The 25,179-nt window shown below is 49.3% G+C and overlaps 1 protein-coding gene across 1 annotated transcript in view; it reads right to left on the bottom strand.

The window, feature by feature from the left end:
- Nucleotides 1-22,466: 22,466 nt before the first annotated feature.
- LOC140430066 (serine protease inhibitor Kazal-type 1-like) overlaps nt 22,467-25,179 on the bottom strand; it is a 152,065-nt gene continuing 149,352 nt past the window's right edge. The window contains exon 5 of the mRNA XM_072517605.1: nt 22,467-22,657. Within this exon, the coding sequence (XP_072373706.1) occupies nt 22,644-22,657 (14 nt within the window). The 3' untranslated portion in view covers nt 22,467-22,643. The remainder of the gene's footprint in view (nt 22,658-25,179) is intronic.

The raw sequence follows: 25,179 nt of genomic DNA, 5'->3' as shown, positions 1-25,179 counted from the left end.
TATTGCCTGTTTCTATTCCAATATACATTTTCTGCAGGGGGTGAAAGGCTGATAAGATAGGGTGCATACCCCCGTGCCCAACCAGGTCCAACAGGCTACATGGTGTGCGGGGGTGGGGGGGGGGGGGAGCGGGGGGGGGGGGGGGGGGTGGTTGGGGGTGCACATACAGCTGGTGTCACTCTTGTAACCATCACAGATGGCCACCCGCAAAGGACCATGGGAATTCTGGCCAACACAGGACTCAGACAGACTCAGAGCTTGTGTGTATTTGCAACCCAGATACCTAGACCTGATCGAAACCCCCGCTCGTTTGCATTTTAATGGCCCATTTCCCCAGAACAATAGGACTGCACTCAAGAAACCGATACAGATACAGACTAATCGGCGCCACCCCCCTTTACCGGGCAGCATGGTAGCACAAGTGATTAGCACTGTGGCTTCACAGCGCCAGGGTCCCAGGTTCGATTCCCTGCTGGGTCACTGTCTGTGCGGAGTCTGCACGTTCTCCCCGTGTGTGCGTGGGTTTCCTCCGGGTGCTCTGGTTTCCTCCCGCAGTCCAAAGATATGCAGGTTAGGTGGATTGGCCATAATAAATTACCCTTAGTTACCAAAAAAGGTTAGGAGGGGTTATTGGGTTATTGGTATAGGGTGGACATGAGGGCTTAAGTGGGTCGGTGCAGATTCGATGGGCCGAATGGCCTCCTTCTGCACTGTATGTTCTATGTCTATGTCTATGTCTAACCGCCAAGGTCAATGATCGCTAAGGACCCGCCCAGCCACCCCTTTATTGGCCAAAATCGAAGGCAGTGATCGAAGCCTGTCGAATTATTGGGTCCGAGATTAAGGACCGCCCCAAAGAGCACGAAATCCCAGGGGGATAAAAAGAGACACAGCCATGTGTTCTGTCTCTTTTGGATCCGGCCTGTGCCAACCCAACTGCAGCATGACGATCAGACATCCAAGTTCAAGACCAACAATCACTACCTGACGGATGAGCCCAGCAGAGACAATCCAGCCATGTGAGATCAAGATAAAGGCCTTATCCATCTGCACACAGCCAGTCACCCTGAAGTTAAGTATAGGTTATTATAACTAATAGGTATAGTTTAACTTGTAGTGTATTGTGCTTGCTTGTCGAAGTGACCCTTGTGTGTAAATAAACCATCTTTGAACTTTTAATAAATATATATTTTTATTCTCCTTTTTCACATTTTCTCCCGCATTTACACCCATCAACAATAAACAATAATCAGCAAGATATGTCAATTCCCATAATAACAACGATCCCATCCACCCACCAACCCCCAAACATCAGCCCACATGTTTACATAAACAAATGACAAAAAGGAATCAGGGATTACCCATAGTCACCCTTAATCTATACAGCCCCCCTCCCCCCCCCCCACCCCGCAACCCTCCTACCCACCCACCCCAACTAATGTTCGATGTTATCCAGTTCTTGAAAGTGCATAATAAATAGTGCCCATGACTTGTAGAACCCCTCCAAGCTTCCCCTCAGTTTGAACTTAACCTTCTCAAGGGTCAAGTATTCCAACAGCCCCCCCCCCCCCCCCCCACCATGCCAGGGCACTGGGTGGAGAGGCTGCTCTCCATCCCAGCAGGACCCGCCTTCGGGCGATCAACGAGGCGAAGGCTATGATATCTGCCTCCGCTCCCGTTTCCAACCCTGGCTGGTCCGACACCCCGAATATGGACTCCCGGGGACCCGAGTCCAGTTTCACATGCACCACCTTGGAAATTACCTTAAACACCTCCTTTCAGTACTCCCCTAGCTTTGGACAGGACCAAAACATATGAACGCGATTAGCGCCCCCCCCCCCCCGCCCCCCCCCCCCCGGCAACGCTCGCACACATCCTCTACTCCTTCAAAAAATCGGCTCATCCTCGCCCTCGTGAGGTGCGCTCTATATACCACCTTCAGCTGTATCAGCCCCAACCTCGCACATGAGGTGGAGGCATTCACTCTCCAGAGCACCTCACACCAGACCCCCCCCCCACTCTATAACCTCTCCCAGCTCTTCCTCCCACTTTGCATTGATCCCTTCCAGTGGTGCCTTATCCTCTTCCAAAATAGCTCTGTACACCGCTGACACTGCCCCCTTCTCCAGTCCCCTTGTTGTCAGCACCTCCTCCAGCAATGTACCAGCCTCCCCGAACAGGCGCCGGAATGTGGCGACTAGGGGCTTTTCACAGTAACTTCATTTGAAGGCTACTTGTGACAATAAGCGGTTTTCATTTCATTGTGGAGGCCGGTTCCTCTGGGAAGCTCTGTATCTCCTTCCTGGCAAAATCCCGAACCTGCATATACCTAAACACTTCTCCCTGCTCCAGCCCATACTTCGCTTCCAGCTCCCTCAATCCTGCAAACCGACCCCGAAGAAACAAATCCTTTAGCGACTTAATCCCCCTCCCTTCCCATTTCCAAAAACTTCCATCCCACCTCCCTGGCTCAAATCTGTGGTTCCCCCGAATCGGCATTTTCCTTGACCCTGCCCCCAACCCGAAGTGTTGGCGAAACTGCCTCCAGATTTTCAATGAAGCTATTATTACCGGACTCCCTGATTATTTCCCTGGAGCTATCGGGAGCGGCGCTGTTGCTAGTGCTTTCAGCCGACTCCCTGCACAAACTCTCCTCCAATCTGACCCACTGGGAATCAACCCCTCTGACCCAGCTCCGCACCTTCTCCACATTCGCCGCCCAGTAGTAGTACAATAGGTTTGGGAGACCCAAACTCCCTGCCTGCCTTCCCCTCTGTAGCAGCACCTTTCTCACTCTGGCCACCTTCCCTCCCCATATGAAGGAGGTAATCCTTCCCTCAATCTCCCTGAAAAAAGACTTTGGCAGGAAAATCGGTAGGCATTGAAAAATAAGCAGAAATCGGGACAACACATTCATTTTAACCGCATGTACCCGACCCACCAGTGACAGAGGAAGGCCATCCCACCTTGCCAGATCGGCTTTCACTCTCCCCACCAAACTAGTGATGTTGTACCTGCGAAGACTCCCCCACTCCCGGGCAATCTGCACCCCCAGATACCTAAAATGAGTCCCTGCTCTATGGAATGGCAGTCCCCCCACCCCTGCCCCCACCCCCGGCAGAGACACCACAAAATACTCACTCTTGTCCAGGTTCAGCTTGTACCCCGAGAAAGACCCAAATACCCTCAGTAGCTCCAATATTCCTCCTATCGACGCATTCGATTCCGACACACAGCAGCAAGTCGTCGGCATATAAGGGCACCCTATGCTCTATCCCCCCCGCACTATTCCTTTCCATGCTCCCGAACTTCTCAATGCGATGGCCAACAGCTCAATCGCAAGTGCAAACAGCAGGGGGGAGGGACATAGGACACCCCTGTCTCGTCCCACGGTGGAGAGAAAAGTAACTCGAACTGATATTGTTTGTGCGGACACTCGCCTTCGGCTCCTTATATAACAGCTTTACCCAGTTCACAAACCTTGGTCCACTCCCAAACCGCTCCAGCACTGCCATCAGGTACCCCCATTCTACCCGATCAAACGCCTTCTCGGCGTCCAATGCCACAACCACCTCTGTTTCCTTCCCTTCCACCGGTGCCATAACGACGTTCAAAACCCTCCTAATGTTCGAAAACAGCTGCCTCCCTTTCACGAACCCCGTCTGATCCTCACCTATCCCCTTCGGGAGACACTCCTCCAGCCTACCCGCCAGTACCTTCGCCAACACTTTTGCGTCCACATTCAGAAGTGATATGGGCCGATACGACCCACACTCCGTCGGATCCTTATCTTTTTTTAGCAACAGTGAAATCGATGCCTGCCCCAAGGTTTGCGGCAACACCCCCTTCCCTATCGCCTCCTCAAACATCCCCACCATCAGGGGTGCCAACCTATCCTTAGATTTTTTTATAATATTCCACCGGAAACCCATCCGCCCTGCCACCTTCCCCGACTGCATCCTCCCAATCGCATCCTTTATCTCCTGCTCCACTATTGCTCCTTCTAATGTAGCCCTGTCCCCCTCCCCTAGCCTCGGTCACTCCAACCCATCTAGAAATTCCTGCATCTCACGGTCTCCCCCGGGTGGCTTTGACTTGTACAACCTCTCATAAAACTCCTCAAAAACCTTGTTAATCAGCCCTGGAGCCACCACCAACTTCCCTGCCCTATCCCTCACCTGAAGAATTTCCCTTGCCGCTGCCTCCCTCCGGAGCTGACCTGCCTTATCTCCATGTTCATAAACTGCACCCCTTGCTCGTCTCAGTTGGCGCACCGCCTTCCTGGTGGACAGTCGGTCGAAGCTCGCCTGTAGTTCCTTCCTCTTTTCCAGATTCGCTGGGTCTCCATCTTCTGCATAACTCCGATCTACCTCCAACATCTCATCTATTACCCTCTGCCACTCCAACCTCTCCTCTTTGTCCACCCTGGCCATAAACAAAATTACCTCACTCCTCACCACCGCCTTTAGAGATTCCCAGACGACTGCCTTTGACACCTCACCCGTACGATTGAAACCTACATATTCCTTAATTACCTTTTCAATTTGGGGAACCAACCTACACTTGGTTCCCCAAAAGCCCCACACCCCGGTCTCTGCGCTACCCCCTTCTCCAGCACCATATCCACCCAATGTGGAGCGTGATCTGACACTGCAATTGCAGGGTATTCCGACCCCTTGACTCCAGCCAGCAAAGCCTTTCCCACCACAAAAAAGTCGATCCGTGAGTATACCTTATGGACCGCTGAGAAAAACGAGTACTCCCGTTCTCTTGCGTGCAGGAACCTCCAAGGATCCACCCCTCCCATTTCCACCATTAGCCCAGCCAGCGCCTTCGCCCCCCCTGATGGGACCAGCGAGCGCGGCCGTGATCTGTCCAACCTTGGCTCCTGCACCAAGTTCCAGTCCCCCCCACAATCATGCGTGTCCAAGTCGGGAATGGCCCCAAACACCTTCCTCGCGAATCCCACATCGTCCCAATTGGGACCGTATACACTTAACAGCGCCACTAATCTCCCCTCCAGCGCCCCTGCCACAATCACATATCTACCCCTCTGATCTGCCACCACCTTCTCCATCTGGAAGCGTACCCTTTTGCTGACCAGCACCGCTACCCCTCGAGCCCTACCATCAAATCTGGAGTGAAACACTTGGCTAACCCAGCCCTTTTTAAGTCTCACCTGGTCCTTCACCCTCAAGTGAGTCTCCTGCAGCATTGCTACATCGGCTTTCAAACTTTTAAGATGCGCAAGCACCCTTGACCTCTTGACCGAACCTCCTAGCTTTCTCATGTTCCACGTGACTATCCTTACTGGGGATCTCTCACCACCCCCCCCCCCACCTTTCTTATCCACCATCACCATACCACCGGGCTCTGCCACATAAGCCTGACCCACCCCTGTCCACTGTTAACATCAAACCCCTTCCCCTCCTCCCAAGAACCCCCCCTACAAAAACATCCCCGAACATCCATCCCTTCCCCCCTCCCCTCGCTCACCTCGTAGGCCCATTGAAGCCTGCTTTCCAGGCTCCAACGTCCGCAGCCCTCCTCTCACCTCACCCCCGTTCACTAGCTCAGCTAGCATGGGTGGCTCCCCCCTCCAAGACCTCACGCCGCCTTCCACCCAGTCCCAGAGAAAGAAACACCAAAACAAACCCAACAATCCAACCCCTACAATTCACTAACATAACATTTAACCGTCGCAACACAGAACACCAATCAACCCACCATTAACTTGAACTCTGTAACAATGCAGAGAAGTAAATTGCAATACAAATCAGTGAAAAGAAAGTTGTAACATTTATACATTTTCCAGCTGCTCAAACACAGTCCACAGTCTCTCTTCCAGTTCCGCTCATCACGTCTGTCCCAAGCCTTCTGCCCTCACGAACACCTCAGCCGCCACCGCTGTCTCAAAATAAGAGTCTTTGGCGTTATACGTTACTCTCAACTTCGCCGGGTACACCACACCAAATCGCACCCCCTTCTTGTACAAAGCCTCCTTCACTCGCCCAAACACCGCTCGTCTTTTTGCTAACTCCACCGTCCAGTCCTGGTAGATCCGAACCACAGTACCATCCCACAGCACCTCACGCTCCTGCTTCGCCCAGCTTAATACCTTCTCCTTCATGCAAAACTTATGGAAGCAGATAATTACTGCCCTTGGTGGCTCGTTCACTTTGGGCTTCGGCTTTAATGACCGATGAGCTCGGTCTAGCTCGTACAGGGTGGGGCTCTGACCCTCCCCCATCTGCTCCGCCAACTTCTTCGCGAAGTATTGCGTTGGCCTTGGGTCCTCTGTCCCTTCGGGCAAGCCCACAATTCTCAAATTTTGCCTTTGCCACCGCGACCCTCACCGGGCCGATTGCCTCCTCCACCAATGACTTCAACGCGATCGCCGTCTCCTTCCTCAAGGCCTCCATGTGCCTCGCAAATTGTTTTTCTAGCTCCACCACCATCACCTCGGTCATCTTCTCCATCATAAGTAGTGCGGCCCTGCCTTGCAGTTCGGCTTCCGCCATCCTGTCAACACTTTTGCTCGTCTTCTCCTTCGGCGGCGAACCCGCGTTTCCTCCTTTCTTCGATGCTGCTCTTCGCATCCTTTAGCGACTTATTGTTTTTTATCTTCTTTCTTTTCTCCTCTCTCCCCCTTCACCCTCCTGTCCTTCATCAATCTGGCTTATTCTTTCTTTGAATAAAAAGGGGGAGAGAAAAAAAAAACTTTTACCAAACTTCCTTAAACCTTCTTTCTTTCTCCTCTGCATTCACCCAGAGCTCCCCTGGGACCAGGCTTCAGCCTTCTTTCTTCTTCCTAGGTGGGGGGCATCCGACATGGAGCACCCTCCCTACATAGTGCCCTGGCCTCGGGCCTGCTGCCTCGGCGTCCTCGTAGCTCCACCCCCGCTGCTCTGACCTCGTCGCCGCACTGGACCCAGTGCCTCAGCCCCCGCCGCCCGACACCCGCGCGGTGTTCTTCGCCAGTTTTTAACCTGGCCCCGCTGGCTGCTCGTGATGGCCCCAAAGGCCAACGATAGTCAGGGGGTGCGTGAAGACTCGGGGTTTCCCCCGAAATCGCCGCGAATCACAGCCACTGGCGGGAGCTCTTGTTGCTGCGGCCGTCCTGCTCACCCACGCAACCGGAAGTCCCCACCATCTTTGAACTTGAACTGACTACCTGGTTGTGTGGTCATTTGACCAATATACGGGGAAGCCTTGTGGTTCAGTAAGAGAAATAGAAACACTCACAGTATTGGCGACGCTGTTGGGAGATGACATCATATCATAAACAGAGCCTCATCACATGAAAAGAGCAACATTTTTGGCGACCTCTGACGGGACTCGATTTAGAAGTGATTTTGTCACTCCGAGAGAACCCACACAACTTTGTGAACCGGAAAATAGCTTAGGCCATACCCGCAGTTCAAATTGCCGCCTTATCCCCCTGTCCCAAATTAACGGTATGAAAGCAGCGATTAACAGTAGGAAAACAGAGATTAACGGTCGGAAAACAGAGATTAATGGTAGGGAAACTGAGATTAACGGTAGGAAACGAGATATTAGAAGCAATGGGCACAAAAGCGATGGAACGTTTAATGAACCCGCAGGAGCCCGAGGTCACAGCGACCAACAGATCAGAGCAATGCCCCATATGGGAGGAAGAGTTGAGGAAGTATTTGAAGGGGAAAGGATGGCCCCTATAGTCCAATTTTTGTGCAAATGACGAGTCAAGTCCAGGAAGCGTAAGACAAACTTGGTGGGACAACCTAACAAGAAAAATGCAGCAAAGGTTCGAAAGCCGATGGTAATAGTGTTCTGTTTGGCACAGTTGTGAGGCACAGAGGAGGTCGTGAAGATGCTCCACAGGCAGCTAGTTGAGGAAGACGAGAAGAATGAAGGAAACAATAGTGAAAGCGGAAAGATTATTGAGCAACTCCGGGAACAGTTGGCCGCTAAGGATAAGGAGATGGCTGATGTGAAACGAGTACACCAATCTTGTTTAGTTCACCTTAGCAGCTTTCAGACCTACTATGATAAGGCCTGCCAAGACACACAGTGCGCAGTCTTGGTATAAAAAGAGACAGAACAGCAGGTAGCATAGTTAACGAGTCAATGCGCGGATTTAAAAGCAGCTTTGCGAGCGCTCCACAGCTCTACAACAGAACAGAGACAGAGCACAGTTGACCACGCAAAATGCAGACAACAGATAGACAAATTACAGTCACTGCTTTCAGTGTAGGATGGATTTAGGTATACCTTTGGACAAAATTTAGATGAGGAAGGTGCCCCCGATTGGCAAGAATTAAATGAAAGCGCCCAGAGATATGTTGAAGATACAGTGAATGAGAATCAAGCCGCCCATGCCCTGAAAAGGAAAGCACCCGCACCACCGACTGCACAGGCAGCACACACCCCCATGAATCCGGTCACCACACAGCGCAAGTCATCGGATCAGGAGAAGCCTGATTTTGTTTACACCATTCCACTATCCATCACCCAATTGAGAGATGCTTGCACCAAAATTGTTCCATTTCAGCCCACCGCAGACCCGCACTGCTTCTTTGAGGAGGTGCGCCAACAGAAAGTTATGTATGGCCTAGACGAGAAAGAAGTTAACCTCATAGTTATGAGCCTTAGCCTGTCTGTCAGATCAGCTTTACCAGAACTCCAGAATGTAGGAGGAGAAAGCCTACAAGAAATGAAAACGGCTAATTTAGATGCGATTGAGTACAACAAGGGAGATCCCGTAGAAGGTTTGATCCGTTGTAGGAAAAAGAATGCAGAGCATCCAACAGCATTTTCAGGTCGCCTTTGGATCCATTTTAAAGCAGTATTTGGGGATTTGAACCGCGCAAACCGAAATGAAGACGACACCACTAAATGGTCCCGCACTTTAGTCTCACATGCCACAGATGTCGGCCAAAAGGCTTGTGTGAATTATGACCCCGCAGACCACACACATAATGAAGTTTGGGTTTTAAAACGACTCTCCAGAGCTTGGGAACAATCCCTACACAGACAGGCAGACCAGGAACAGATAGAAGCAAATATGCACCCAGTCAGGACTAACCAGGACCCAGCATGGATAAACAAGGGTAGACATGAAGGACAGCACCCCAGAGCACAGGCACTACAAGGTTGCTACAATTGTGGACACATGGGACATTACGCCCACGAATGCCGACAAAACCCCCCGAACCAGCAATAACACCAACCATCGAACCCCCCACCTAGGAACAATGTTAGGCCCATACATAGTGTTAGCGCCCGGTCAGACAATTTAGCAGTCAATAGCACAGATTGATGGTGTTTGGACTCCCCAACTTGTGTCTGCGACACACTTTGGGACAAATCAGGCAGACCAGTAGTCACAGGCTCAGTCCGGGGACATCCAGTAGAATTCCTTTGGGACACAGGAGGGTCCCGCACCACTTTAAACTCCTCCACCATGTTTCAACGTGGCAAATGGCCCACCACAGACACCATCACCCTGAATGGATTTACCGGACACATACAGCAGGGATACATCACAGCCCCCGTACATATTCAGATAGGGAACATAAGCACCAGACACCCCGTTGTTCTAGTAGACTTGCCCCAAACAGCCGAGTACATTCTAGGGATCGATTTTATGAGTTCCCATAAACTTTCCTTTGATCCAGTGAATAAATGTGTATGGAGAATGGCCAAAGCAGCTGGAGCCCCCGCTACGTTCACAGGAGAGGATTATGAACATAGGATTTGCTCAGTAGGAGACTATTGATTTGATCCGCAAACAATTAGTACAGACCAGACAATTCTAGAGGTCCTCAGAAAACACAAAGCTTTGTTCGCACAACACAAACACGATTATGGGAAGATCCCAGGTACGGTCACAATTTCAGGTCCCGATCCAAAGCCACAGAAGCAATACGGTTTCCCACAGTAAGCCGAGGGTGAGATTTCTAAAGTTATCAATAGTTTATTAGACCAAGGAGTTATTCGGCCCATAGTGGTCCATCCCGTTAGACAAAGCCTGTCAATATAAGTTCGCGTTTACATTTCAAGGGCAGCAGTACACGTGGACATGCCTCCCGCAAGGATTCCACAACTCCGCCTCCATTTTCCACCGACAATTGACCAATGGACTTTCCAAATTTTCCCAACCCGAATGCCTTATACAGTATGTGGACGACTTACTCCTACAGACGGACACAAAAGAAGAGCATGTAAAGCTCCTTTCGGAATTATGAGGTCTTTTGCTATCCATTGGATGCAAGGTCAACCCCAAAAAAAGCCCAGATCTTAAAAGAAAATGTCCTTTATTTAGGCACCATTATCACCCACGGGAAGAGAGAGATTGAACACAAACGAAACGAGTCAATCGTTAAATTGCCCCTGCCCCACAAAATCACTGCACTCCGGTCATTATTAGGTTTGGTAGGATATTGTAGGAACCATATCGATGGTTTTGCCACAAAAGCAGCCCCACTTTCAGGGCTGCTTAAAAAGAACATCCCATGGGAATGGTTTCCTCAGCACACAGACGCCATTGATGAATTAAAACGTGCCCTAAGCACAGCCCCTGCTTTGCAAGTTCCAGACCCACACTCGCCCTATGCCATAGAAGTCGCAACCACCAACCGAACCCTATCAGCAGTACTCCTGCAGGAAAGACATGACTGCTTAGGACCCGTAGCCTATGCCTCACGAGTTTTGGACCCCGTAGAGCAAGAATTTTCAGCCTGCGAACGGCACTTGCTCGCAGTCTTTTGGACAGTGCAGTATTTCGCATATATCACCGGCCTCAACCCCGTAACGATTTTAACCGAGGACACCCTCACGCAGCTCTTGTTAGATGGTAGGTTAAAGGACGGCTCAGTCAGCCAAATCAGAGCAGCTCGCTGGACACTGCTGTTACAAGGAAGGGACATTACAGTGAAATGCACCAAGACCCACACATTTCTAGCAGACAATCTTCAGTATGCAGGGATGCCACATGAATGTCAGATCATAGCAGCCCAACACCACACTGGACCTTTTATTCCATAGTCATTACACCCACGTGCAGGTAGTAAAACACAGGATTCCCAGACCACAGGCAACACTTTAAAGATTTATGTAGACGGTTCCTCCACGGTAGAAAATGGAAAGAGAATAACTGGTTGTGGAATTTACGTGGAAGATGCGCAGGGACGCGCATTAGAAGAAATCTCTTTAAAATTGCCAGGCCACCTAGGTTCACAAGCAGCAGAACTAGCAGCCATAGCATATGTAGTGCAACACCCCGATTCTTTCCCAACCCCCGCAGACATACATTTGAACAGTCTATATGTATGCAATAGCTTGACAGAATTCCTCTCCCTGTGGGAATCTAGAGGATTCGTATCAGCCGATGGAAAACCCCTATCCTCTGCCCCGTTGTTGAAACACATTCTTAGGACAGCAAAAGACCGCACATATGGGATAATTAAAGTAAGAAGCCATCATCGTTTGTTCCCACCCAGTAATGTAAAGGTAGATGCCTTAGCCAAGGCAGGATCACGCCATGGTCACTTTTGGCAACCCCCCGAAAGTGAACCGATACACGCAGTCCAGGTTTCCCAGACCAATATTGAGGATCTATCCCAGGCCCAAAAGGCAGACTACACTCTCAGAGAGATTTTAGACGGCAACCTCCCAGCCCCCTACGATAAATGGAAGGACTCGGGACTTCCGGTGTGGACCATGGAGTAAGTGGTCATACACAAGGCAGCTCCTGCCCAAGGTTACAGAAAAGAGCTCTTTTTTAATCAATGCGGGGTGGAATTTTGATGAAAAGACGTAGGTGAACGTTGGAGGGGTACTTTCCCCCAGGAATGGTATGGCTCTTGGTTACCAGACCCGGCAGAAATAGTAAAAGATTTGGCTGGAGCTGCAGTAAAGACAAAAGCCTCTTCCATGCAGGCGGGGGAAGGGCAAGCTTAAAGGCTTCAAGCTGACTTGAGGGCCTTTATTAAAGGTGAATTCTAGCAGCAGAGGGAACAACAAGGAGTAGGTCGCGCATTCGGCAGCTCCTGTCTGGAACGGACTCTCAGACCTTTTTCAGGAGTTTCCACAGACTTTTTGGGGCAGATTGGTGAAGCGAACACTGCCAAAAGGATTCCCTCTCTGTGGAACTTCCGGTGACGGCGGGCGGGAGGCAGCTGTGCGTTGGAGGGCTCCCGTTCAGGAACGACATTGTCGGGGGTTAACGCCCGGTCTTAGGGCCAGCGAAGGCAGTGAAAGTTGGGAGACAGCACAAATAAGGGAAATGTCAAAGACTGGCAAAAAAATGGCTGGGAAAAAAGCTGCTTTAGTCCGTCGGTGAGTGAAAAGGTCACTGCGGGCTCAGTAAAGAAAATGGAGGCTGGAGCGCTGGGGGGGGCCGCATTGCTTACGGCTGAAGAAATAACTAAGGTGATGGCCAATCAACAAGGATCTGCGAGGCAAAATGGAAGACCTGGAAAACAGATCCAGGCAACAGAATTTGAGGATTGTGGGGCTGCCTGAAGGAGTTGAAGGACCGAGGCCTACTGAGTATTTTGCCGCGATGTTGGCGAAACTATTGGGGGAGGATCCCTCTCGATATGAGCTGGATCGGGCACATCGGTCGTGGAGGCCTGTACCAAAGGTGAGTGAGCCGCCAAGAGTAGTGACTCTGTGCTTCCGTAGGTACAGTGTAAAGGAGAAGGTCCTGTGCTGGGCTAAGCAGAAGCGGGTGGTGCAGTGGGCTGGAGCTGGTATACGCGTATACCAGGACTTTATGGTGGAGCTGGCGAGGAGGCGGGCTGCCTTCAACTGGGTGAAGAGGGCACTGTATGTTAGCAGGGTGCAGTGCGGCATTGTATATCCAGCGAAGCTGAGGGTGACCTACAAGTTCAAGGACTTTTATTTTGGGACGGCAGAAGCAGCAGAGGAGTTTGCGAAGGCAGAAGGACTGTGGCAGAATTGAGAAATGGTCATGTACCAATGTAGCCTCATGACTGTATTTTTTTCTTTTTTGTTTCACTGCGTGCTGGTGTATGGGCTATAGGAGCCAATGTTGTATATATTTGGACAAGGGAAGAAACTTTCAGTCGGAATGAGGTGTAGGTGGATATGCGGGGTTTGTGTGCTAAAAGGGGACTTCTGGGATTTTCCTGCGGCCGGGCAAGGGGGAAAAGGACCCGGGCGGGGGCCTCCACGCTGGCCGGTTTAAGCCGGCCAGTGAACGGGAGTGAGGTGGGGGGAGGGGCTGCGGCCATCAGACCCTGGCAGAACAGGGTCCGAGTGGTCTAGCCGGGGTGGAAGTTGGGGGGAAGTAACAGAGGTTGGGGAGATGGGTTTTACAAGAGGAAGTGGAAGGGGAGGAATTGGGGAGGGGGGGTTTACAACTCTTGGGTGTCATTTACAGTACTCTTTTGGAGGTTGGATGGTATTAAGTGTTGTCGTGGAGGGGAGGGGGGGGGCGACTCTATCGGTTAATGGTGGCCATGGGCGATTCTGGACTCCTTTTTCTTTTTCGCTTCTGTTTTTGTTTTATTTGAGGGATATATTGACAGTTGGGTGGGGTGGTGGGAGGATGGGATCGTTGTTGATGTTAAGGGTATTGACTTTGTATTTGTTACCGTTTGTTCCCTGTTGGTGGGGTGTAAGTTTTGAAGGAAAATGTGAAAATGGAGAATAAAAACATTTTTTAAAAAATAAGTAAGTGAATGGAAGGACTCACTGACGGTACAGGACGGCATAGTTTTGAAAAATGGAATTTATGTGGTCCTCACCCAGGACAGAAACCAGATAATTTATCAGTTTCATGATGGACACGGACATCAAGGGATAGACAATACCATTGCCCATTTAAGGCCTTTGTGTTGGTGGCCTGATTTAAAAACTGATGTGACGCATTATGTAGAGAATTGTCTTATCTGTACTGAAAACAATCCGGAACGGTACACAAAGAAAGGACAATTACGCCACACCCGACCTGTTAATGGCCCTTGGACAAATTTACAACTCGACTACATTGGCCCCCTCCCCCTTGCAGAAATGGTTTCAAATACGTTTTAGTTGTTATAGACACCTTTACGAAATGGGTAGATGCATTTCCCTCATGGACAAACACAGCAAAGGCCACAGCTAAGATTTTGACCCAACAGATATTTACACGTGGGGTCTCCCCCGCAGCATTGAGTCAGACCAAGGTTCCCACTTCACCGGCAGAGTTATGCAAAATGTTCGAACAATTTTTGGAATGAAGCAAAAATTTGACATAGCGTATCACCCCCAATTCAGCGGCATTGTTGAATGAATGAATCGCACTGTAAAAGCGACCATTAGAAAGATGGTGCCGCAGAATAATACCACATGGGACACAGTCCTCCCATTCACTCTTATGTTTATTTGGAACACAGTATCCAGTTCCACAGGTTTGACCCCCCACACCCTCATGACCGGACGGCCTATGAAGGAAATTGAATAGTTATTAGGTCTCGATTTGGCAAGCCCCCAGTCACCGCCCTCACCCATGAAAAAGCAGTCCAACAAGTCACAGAGGATATTAAAGCAGCACAGCTCGCTGCAACTGTCTGACTAGGCACTAGGAAAAACCAAAGTAAGGCCTGCTTTGACAAAACCGTCCACCCCATAGAGTATACAATCGGTCAGGAAGTAATGGTTTCCCTCTACAACCCTAGTTCTTTCCTCTCCCCCAAATTTGCAGGACCCTACTCCATCTCGGACAAAGTGAGCCCCTCCATGTACAAGATAACGTACCCCAATGGCAAAACTGGTTGGTTCCACATCAACCAACTCAAAGTCTATGGGACCCAATTTAGCCACTCTCTCGCAATCGGGGACGATTCCGCCTGCCCATTGACAACCTAGCCCAACCCTTCCCAAGCCATGCCAGCACGTCCACAGACCCGACCTTGTCTCCAACCACAGAGACGACCTTCCACCTTGAGCTTGACTCCGACGACAGCGACAGCCTTCCCGAATTGATTGCTTTCCCTGACCAATGGTACGACCTCTCTGCCCCCAGTCACCCCAGGCCCCGGAACCACAATAAGGATATCTTTGCCCCCCTGCATCTCCTTCCACAGCCACCGCCCGACGACAGTAACTTGCCCTTCACTACCACCCCCCTACGCCTCATGACAAACAAACTCCCCTTTGGCACCGCGATAACTCTTGTAGATTGGTAAGACATGACGATTCAGATCCTACGATGGCCCACGTGACCACGGCACAAAAATGGCAGACACGAGTCTGGCAACCGGGAGATGGTGACGATTCAGATTCTGACTCTGGTTTCAGTAATCCTTTTACAACGCTGTTGCTACAGAACCCTGAGGTGTCCAGATGATGAGAAAAAGACGCCACATAAGAATTACGGTGTCCTACTTTCTGATGGAACCTGCCCGCCTTTTTCCTTCTTCTTTTCTTCTTGATACATGGTTTTAATTGATGTTGGCCTGACGCCCAATTTCTTGATACAGTCATAATTACTCTTCTAACAGAAACCCAGACGCAATTTACTGACCAATGGCCGTTAAAGTCACAATTGTTGGATCTCATATGACTACAAATTCTTTCCGCTCATTCCGGTCACCCAGGTAGTAACGGCACTAATCCCCGCGCTACCTGAAGACCCCAAATGCATCCGGCCAGTTATGCTCGGATAGTGGAGCAATGGCACTGATCACCACCCTACCTGGGGATTCCACCCATTCTTGCCCTGCCACGGCCACACGCACCTCATGATCCCGTCACTTCGAGTACTCTGGAATGGTTCTTTACACTCTTTACTGTCTTTGGCAGGTCTTAGTTTTTCCCTTCTCGGCTCCTTTATTGTGGTTTAAAGAATGCCCTTTGCCACAGTCTGTACACTCACCCCTTTACCTTCCGCGACCCTCTGGCCGCTCCCCACCTGCTATTTACACGTTTCACACACGTCGTTGTCACATATGCTGCTACATGCGAACTACCTCTGGACGCTGGGACAAAAGAACTTTGTAAAACTGGCCGCCATAACATTCGGCTGGTTAAGATGAGCCTCAACCATCAATGGTTGCAGTAACGAAAAGACTGGTCAGAAAAACTGTCCGCCCACTCCCCGCATCGACCACCAGTTGCGAGAATCTCTGCGCTTAAAAAGAACACATTTTTTTTGGCATGTCTTATCTCAAAATGTTATTTCAAAAAAAAAATGAGCGAGTCACACATGGTGACGATCATAATGGGAAATTGGATTAAGGAGAGAAAGACAAGTAAAATGAAATATTAACTGAAGATAATAACATATTATGCTTGCACCCCTAGGATCACACAGAACATGACAAGATGAAGCAAGGACCGCTGACGTACGTTTTGATCTTCGCAGGGCTCCTACAACTGCGCGCGCAACAAACTATTTTAACACTCACTACACCAGCCCTGAATACCATCACACAACACAACACCCCTAGCCGGGACACCTCACCACACATAGAGATAGACACTGACACCCCCACTTGGTGCGAAAACATTGCCAATTGGAACCCCCTTTCATATACAGTAGAAGCCCTTCGAGTAATTGCAATAACCTGCAGTGTCATTCAGACACTCCGACTCCATAAATGGCGAGCAAAAGCCTCCTGGTCTCCGATATATACAGTTCGAGCCCCCTTTTTCGGCATTCAACAAGACTGAATTACCTGCTGTACGAATTATAACCATGTACCTCTGTTAACTTTGCTAGATTAAGTAGAAATGTAATGCTGCTGTTTTAAAACTTTTGTACTGTACATACGTTCTTTTTGATATTTACCAGCAGCATAAGAGTAGTTTAGATAGTGTTAGTTAGAGATTCAATTGTGTGGATAAGTTAAATGTTTATAGTGAAATGTTTTCCAGTGACCCGTTAGAAATTAGTGTTGCATGATGTGTTAATAGAATTAGGTAAATGCCCCAAAATATAGGACAGAGTAGTGGAGAACCTAGCCTTGACCAAGGGTGACTGGCACACCAAGGATGATAAGGGATCAACAGTGTGATCCACCGCGCTTCGCGTTCAGGATCAAGAGGACGGGATGTAGCCATCGGAGATGGGCACCTGTAAAGGACCATGGGAATTGTGGCCAACCCAGGACTCAGACAGACTCAGAGCTTGTGTGTATTTGCAACCCAGGTAGCTAGACCTGATTGAAACCCCCGCTCGTTTGCATTCTAATGGCCCATTTTCCCAGAACAATAGGACTGCACTCAAGAAACCGATACAGATACAGACTAATCAGCGCAACCCCCCTTTACTGAGAGAACCCAACCACCAAGGTCAATGACCGCTAAGGACCCACCCAGCCACAAAGGCACCCACCCCTTTATTGGCCAAAATCGAAGGCAGTGATCGAAGCCCTGTCAAATTATTGGGTCCGAGATTAAGGACTGCCCCAAAGTGGGCGAAATCCCAGGGGGATAAAAAGAGACACAGCCATGTGTTCTGTCTCTTTTGGATCTGGCCTGTGCCAGCCCAATTGCAGCATAATGAACAGACAGTCAAGTTCAAGACCAATAATCACTACCTGACGGATGAGCCCAGCAGAGACAGAGCTACTTCTTCAAACCAGTCACGTGAGAACAAGATAAAGGCCTTATCCATCTGCACAGAGCCAGTCGCCCTGAAATTAAGTATAGGTTATTGTTGCTAATAGGTATAGTTTAACTTGTAGTGTATTGTGCTTGCATGTCGAAGTGACCCTTCGTGTAAATAAACCATCTTTGAACTTGAACTGACTAACTGGTTGTGTGGTCATTTGACCGATATATGGGAAAGCCTTGTGGTTCCGTAAGAGAAATAGAAACACCTACAGTATTGGCGAAGCTGTTGGGAGATAACATCATATCATAAACAGAGCCTCATCACATTAAAAGAGCAACACTCTGGAGAACCAGGGGCCAAGGTGGGTGGTCAGTGGGTGCGCAGCAAGATGGCCGCAGCAATGACGGTTGTGACTGTGCACCGCTCCAGTCCCGTGGGGGGTCACCCCGGCCATCCGGCCTGTTCCCCTGTCCACCCCTGCCCCGGGGCTGGCAAGACCCCCCCACCCCAGCCCGGCAAGTGTCCGACCCGGCAGCCCGCAGTCGCTCCTCTCTGAGTCCTACCTCCTCTCTCGCCCTCATCAGGCACCACGCCGGTTTCATGAGTTGTAAAGCAAAAGTGAACCGCGGTGTTGGAACATCGGCCCACCAGAGGCGGAGAATCGCGGAGGCCCCGGAGAATACAGGGTCGGGCCCGCTAATGATATGCAAATAGTGTTTACAATATCTGCGTTCCGGTACACATTGACGCCTCTGTCGAGATGACTGAGTATTGCAATTTGGCATCGGGTCCTTTTCTCCACCCAATCATGTTTCGCGATGTCGCCGTCGGTAAACGGAGAATCCCGCCGTGCTGCTCTTTATTTAACTCAGACTGACAGCACAACATAACCTGATTCTCCAAAGATAAATAAACACTTAAACAATACAGTCCCTCAGTTAAGATGGAGGATGCCTTATCCTGAAAGGAGATCACTGCTGAGCTTTCTTGTTCACAACTTACTTGTCAACAGATATGGTAATTGCATTAAGTATAGAATGGTGGCTTACGAAATTACCAATTCCACAGCATGTTCTGAATCATGATTTTTGACAATATCCAGGTCTGATATGCAGTTAATAGGGTGGCTGTGGTTTTTGGAGGCCAATCATCACAGCCTCAGGACCTCGGTGAAGGAGTCCCTCAGTGCAGGGTCCGAGGCCCAACCATCTTCAGTAACTTCCTGAATGACCTTCCCTCCATCATAATGATGAGGAATGGGGATGTTTGCTGACAGATACACAGGGCTCAGGGAGAACTTTCTCACGTTCTTGGGTGTGTCCCCACCTGCTGCAAGACCTGAACAAAACCTGGTTCAAAGGACACCCCAATTTTTCAAAATAAAAATATAAAATCCCCCCGGTGCAATGGCCCCATGCAACCCCTCCCAGCCCAGAACTGCCCCACAACCACAGAACTCCACCCCACCCTTATGAACATTAAACCCCCTTGTGCAACACCACCCCCCACCACCACCATGGATTACACCCCACTCTCTCTCCCTCCATTTAACCTGCAAGTTTTGAACCCTGCCTGCTGATTTTGACTATCCAGGTGTCACAGATGGAGATTCGATGGTGAACTCAAACCTGCACCTTTATCCCAAGAAGAACAGATAAATATACAGCTTTAAATCACCTCAAGTATAAAAGCAGCAGGCCCACAATATTCAGACTGAAGCCAGCCAAGTCATCGACATTCAAGGGTCGTAAACCTCTTTAGTTTCACTGGACTCTGCGTAAGAAATTACGTAATTTATTCTGTGTGACCTTTGAGTGTGTGCCACTAGGTGTGAAAGTTAGACCATTTTCTTCTTTAGCATTTTGTTGAGACTGGTTTAAGTGCAATGAAAAACTAATCTCTTCTCTTTTTAAAAACTCAAGATAACCCGTCTGTTTGTGAATTTTATGGATGGACATACAGTAGTTTATAAGGCAGCAAGGTAGCATAGTGGTTAGCACAATTGCTTCACAGCTCCAGGGTCCCAGGTTCGATTCCTGGCTTGGGTCACTGTCTGTGCGGATCTGCACGTGCTCCCCGTATGTGCGTGAGTTTCCTCCGGGTGCTCCGGTTTCCTCCCACAGTCCAAAGATGTGCAGGTTAGGTGGATTGGCCATGCTAAATTGCCCTTAGTGTCCAAAATTGCCCTTAGTCTTGGGTGGGGTTGCTGGGTTATGGGGATAGGATGGAGGTGTGGGCTTGGGTAGGGTGCTCTTTCCAAGAGCCGGTGCAGACTCGATGGACCGAATGACCTCCTTCTGCACTGTAAGTTCTATAATTCTATGAATTCTATGATAAAGAGTTAGCAAGTGTACCTTTTTATTTAATCTGCACACATATATCCCAGGTTCCTGTGCTCTTGTATCTTCTTTCAAATTGTATCCTTTATGCTTTATTGCCTTGCCTCATTCTTTCTCTCAAAATGCATCATTTGACACTAGGTTTCACCTGCCATGAGTGGACCCATTCCACCAGCCTGTATCCTCTTCACGCTTATCACAATCTCCTCACAGTTCACAATACCACCATGTTTTGTGACATCCACAAATTTTGAAATTGTCTCTGGTGCACCCAAGTCATAGAATCATAGTCATAGAATTTACAGTGCAGAAGGAGGCCATTCGGCCCATCGAGTCTGCACCGGCCCTTCGAAAGAGCACCCGACTGTCAGTGAGCATCCAGCACCTGCAGGTTTCAGTAGGAGGAGTCCAACCGCATGCAGGAGCAGGAGGTGGTGCCAACCATGTGTGCCAACCATGCCAACCAATTCGGCTATGGGTCAGGATGTCCACCGCCTGGGAAATCTGTGCTACGTTGGCCATGGCCCAGGGCAGGGCTGCCTTATCACAGCCATGTCCCAGAGCCACCTGGACATTGCAGCGGCTGTCCTGAATGTGGCCCAGTCACAGCAGGCCATGGCTGGGAAAGTCGGCGGAATTGCCCAGGCGCAGGCCTACATGGCACACACACAGAGGGAGGTGGCCCAGTCCCAGAGAGAGATGCCACAGTCACTGGCTGATGTGGCACAGATCCAGAAGGTGTGGCATAGTTGCAGCATGATGTGGAGTAATCCCAGATGGAGGTGGTACATCTTTTGTGCTCCATGGCCGCAAACATGCAGATCCTGATCGAGATGAGAGCAGGCCTCCAGAACTGGCAGCGCCAAGTGGCAGGGAAGACTCAGGGGTTAGCTCCACTCGCACTCCTGTCCCATGCAGTACCCTGGGGGAAATCTGGCACCTCGAGGGAGGAGGAAGAGATGGGCCTGTGCCAGTGACTCCTGCGAACCGAGCTGTGTGAGATCCTGGACAGGTCCCCTCTCAGTGCCTGGAAGGAGCCCATCACGCAAACTTTCAGGGCGACCGTTATCTTGTCCGCCACCGGGGGTGGGTGTCCTCTGACATTTTCTTATGGCGACAGGTGGGGTGCTTGGGTGGTGGGTGGGCACTGGGGTGCAGGGCGTGGTGGGATGGGTCACCCATATGGCCGTTGTCACTCTGCAGAACTATGGGCCAAGGTCAATGGAGTGTGTAGTCCAATGGCCTGTCAGCCCTGTCGCGACCCCCCCCCCGCCTCCCAGCCAGGCCAGTGTCAGGACCGGCTGCCACGGTCGTCCCTCTGCATGCCTTACCTCCTCTCTCCCCTCATCTTCCTCGCCCCTGTTTCTCGATTTTTAAAAGCACAAGTGAACCTCGCTGTCGGGAATTCCCCCCGGTGGAGGGGCAGCATCGCGGAGGCCCCGGAGAATTCCAGGTCAGTCCCACTAATGATCTACAAATGTTGTTTACTGTACGTGAAGCGTGGAACGCACTGACGTCGCTGTTTAGACACCGGTGAATTGTGATTTGGCGTGAACCCAGCACCCGCCACAATATTGGCATCAAAACCAATTCTCCGCCCATCGCCTTTCCCAATTTCGGCATTACCAACAGAGAATCCCACCTCGTTTCTCATCCCATTCCAAAAGCACTCTCATTTAGCCAAGCAGCACTCATTGTGCAGCCACACGGTGATACAAAATACTTTGTTGGAGTGAATAGGGAATTGGCTGAAGGCTAGAACTCAATGGCAACTTGTTGAAGGAGTTACGTTGGGATGGAGTGAAGCACTGAGCCGAGTTGTCAAGGTTCAATGTTGGGACCACTTCTGTTTCTAACCTACATTATTGAATTGGATTCAGAAACTCGATGCCACATAGTGACATTTGGAAATTATATCAATCTTGGAGGAACACAATAACAGCTCAACATCTCATCCAAAACATGACTCCTCTGACAATGTAACAGCGCTGCACTGGACTGCCAGCCGAGAACCCATCGAGTAATTATGGTGCAGAACAAGGCCATTCAGCCCATCATGTCAGCACTGACCAAAATAGAGACAAAAGAAACTCGCTGTTCATTTTAATCCCATTTTTGCAGCACTCGCTCCAAGATTATGTGCTCGAGTCTCTGGTGCGGGATTTATAGCCACAATCTCCAAAATCAGATCCATGAATTCTACTACTGGGCAAAGTTAATACCTTAGAAGGTAAACCCAGAATATTACTTCAAGGAGTGAGAGGAGAGCAAAGAGATGTAGATACATAGTAAAATCTAAATTGAATAACCACAAAAAGATCACCCTGAGATACACTCCTGGATAAAGTTGTTTAAGAATCAATTAAACGCTGAAATGGGATTCAGGGTGGATGAAGATCGCCTTCCTCACCTGCAAATTTCTCTGATCTTGGGAGATATTTTCAAATTACATAGTTTTAAAAAATGTTCCTTCCAGGGGATTGTGTTTAAGAAGGGATTGCCAAGAAGCAAAGTTGAAATTGTAATATCAGCAGGATACCAACAAATTGGTGAGAAATGAACATTCTCTAACGACATTGTAATGCACATCATTTATTGTTTATCAATTTTAACACCAACATTAAAATGGGTTATTTAATTGCACTCAAAAGACTGAATGATGTTTAAAGAACAGAGTCAATCCGAATCACAGAAATCCTCGTTTGATGGAATCCTTCAATTTATACATATTCCGAAGTGTTTGATATCGATATCTAGTCCGGTGTCCCTGGAATAAGAGCAGAACATCAGTACGATCCCAGTGTGAAATGAAGACAGTTATTTCCAATACACAATGTTGGAGAATCCCCCTGTAGTTCAGGCTGGCTGCTCGGTTATGGAGCATTCCTGCAGCCATCGCTTATTTTACTGGCCCTGTTAGCCTCCAAAAGAAATGGGGGTTATTTTAACCTTCATTACTGGTTAAATAAATTGTAGGAAAGAGGATGCTTACTTTGCATCTCGCTCAATTTCCTTTTCAGTGTGTTTCATTGGAGAGATGTACAATGGAGCCCTGATTTGCTAGCTCCCATTTTTCATGCCACCCCATGTTGATAGTGTGAGGTGGCGTACGGTGTGAGGAGGCTTGTGTGAAGCAGAAACATTTACATGGACCTGTTGGCTTGAATGGCCTGTTCCTGTCCTGTAGATAATGTGTAAAACTGTGTATACAACCAGTTGTCAACAATCACTGAAGGAGCAGGTCCACCACCACAACCTTCTCGGGGCAATATGGAATGGGCAATAAAGGTAGTCTTGTCTATACCCCAAGAACAGGTCTGGGGGGCAGTACATAATTTAGATGTCAGTTTTCTGACATTACAATAAGGACTGCACGTCTAAAGTAACCCGTCGATTATGAAACATCTTCGGAAATTATATTGAAGTGAGAGGTGCTATATAAATGCAAATTCTTAACTTTCCTCAACAAAGTAGTACTTTACATTCGCTTCTCACTCACTTCCCCACTAACCAATGACCACCCAGCCCCCATGTTGTCCCCCATGTTAGATTGAAATGATACCCTCTCCTCTGTACTTTCAACACAGCTTCCTAAATAGGAAGAGTCTTGACTCCTCTGCCCCTGTAAAATGCCACACGACTCGGAAACCTGGCATGCGGGGTGATTTAATCAGGTGGAATGTGAAGTTCTGAATTCCCAGTGGTGGATTAGGATGCAGGCATTTGATCGCAGTGTGACTGCGTTGTGTCAAGACACACTGACCTGTGGCGTGTTCATACTCCAAATACATTTGCATGCATGAATACTCATTAATGTGAAACAGTTTTCAATGAAGCCGACACTCAGGATGAAGTCGGTGACGGCACATGAGAATCTCGTGCCATCAATTTGGCAATCACTTAAATGTGACCTGTATTAGTCAGCTTTGTGCAGTTGTGACTAAGGTATGTGGTTGTCCATGTTGAACCCGACAGCACAAGCTCCAGGGAGCAGGAGAATGGCAGCTTGTGTGGAGGCTCAGGACCAGCAAGGGTGAGTCAGTGCTGAGGTGGTGGGGAGTGGGGAGGGGGGGTGGGAGGTCCATCTGAGGGTGTTGGCTGGCAGAGTCTTTACAGGGCTTTGAGTTCACTTCCAAAATATCAATTCTCCAGACTGAGAATGAACTCGGACAAGCATCACCAATGGGAAAAAGTACTAAAGGAACTATTGGGATTGAGGGCAGACAGGTTCCCAGGGCCTGATGGCGTACATCCTAGGGTCTTAAAGGAAGCAGTAGCAGAGATAATGGATCCATTGGTTAAAATGTTCCAAAATTACCTTGTTGCTAGAAAGATTCTATTAGAAAAATGCCTCAATCAAAAAGGGAGGGAGGCAGAAAGTGGGAACCTATAGATCAGTTTGTTTAATGTCTGTCAGTGGGAAATTATTAGAATCCATTATGAAGGACATTCAGAAAGTCAAAACGCAAAGTCAGCATGCTTTTATGAAGGGAAAATCGTGTTTGATTAATTTTCTAGAGTTCTTCAAAGATATAACAAGCCAAGTGGATAATGGGGATCCAGTAGATGTAGTGTATCTGGGCCTTCAGAAGGCGTCTGATAAGGTGCCACTGTGGTATTCTGTGTAGAGGTATTACGGTACCTGGGAATGCTGGAACACCATTGATAGATATTGTATGCTTCCTATTGGTCAAGCTGTATGGTAGCTCCACCCTGCGAGGCGGGGTATAAGAGCCCGTGCCGCCCCAGCAGCCTTCATTCTGTACCTGAGCTGCTGGGGGAAACATCTAGCTTATTAAAGCCTTCAGTTGGACTACAACCTCGCTTTAGTGGTCATTGATCGTGCATCAATTTAATAAGCTAGATTTAAAAGGATGGAGCTCCGAATCAAGCCGGAGTGTCTGCAACTCAGCCCCCACGCGGCAAACTCAGCGGCAATCTTCAAGCACTGGCTGGCATGTTTTAAAGGATATCCCGGAACGGCCGAAAACGCACCCACAGGAGAGCAGAAAATGCAGGTCCTGCACTCGAGGGTGAGCCCGGAAATTTGTACCCTCATTGAGGACAGGGAAGACTTCGATGCGGCAATAGAGCTGCTAAAAGGACATTATATCCGCCCAGTAATCCAGGTCTACGCCCGACATCTGCGAGCAACGAGGTGACAAATCCCTGGGGAATCGCTGGAAGAATTCTACCGTGCACTCCTGGTGTTGGGGAGAAACTGCAGCTGCCCGCAAATTTCGGCGAGCGACCACACAGAACTCTTGATCCGGGACACTTTCATGGCAG

The sequence above is a fragment of the Scyliorhinus torazame genome, chromosome 9 (assembly GCF_047496885.1).
Source record: "Scyliorhinus torazame isolate Kashiwa2021f chromosome 9, sScyTor2.1, whole genome shotgun sequence".
Classification (NCBI taxonomy): domain Eukaryota; kingdom Metazoa; phylum Chordata; class Chondrichthyes; order Carcharhiniformes; family Scyliorhinidae; genus Scyliorhinus; species Scyliorhinus torazame.
This window is presented reverse-complemented; position numbering and strand designations above follow the sequence as displayed.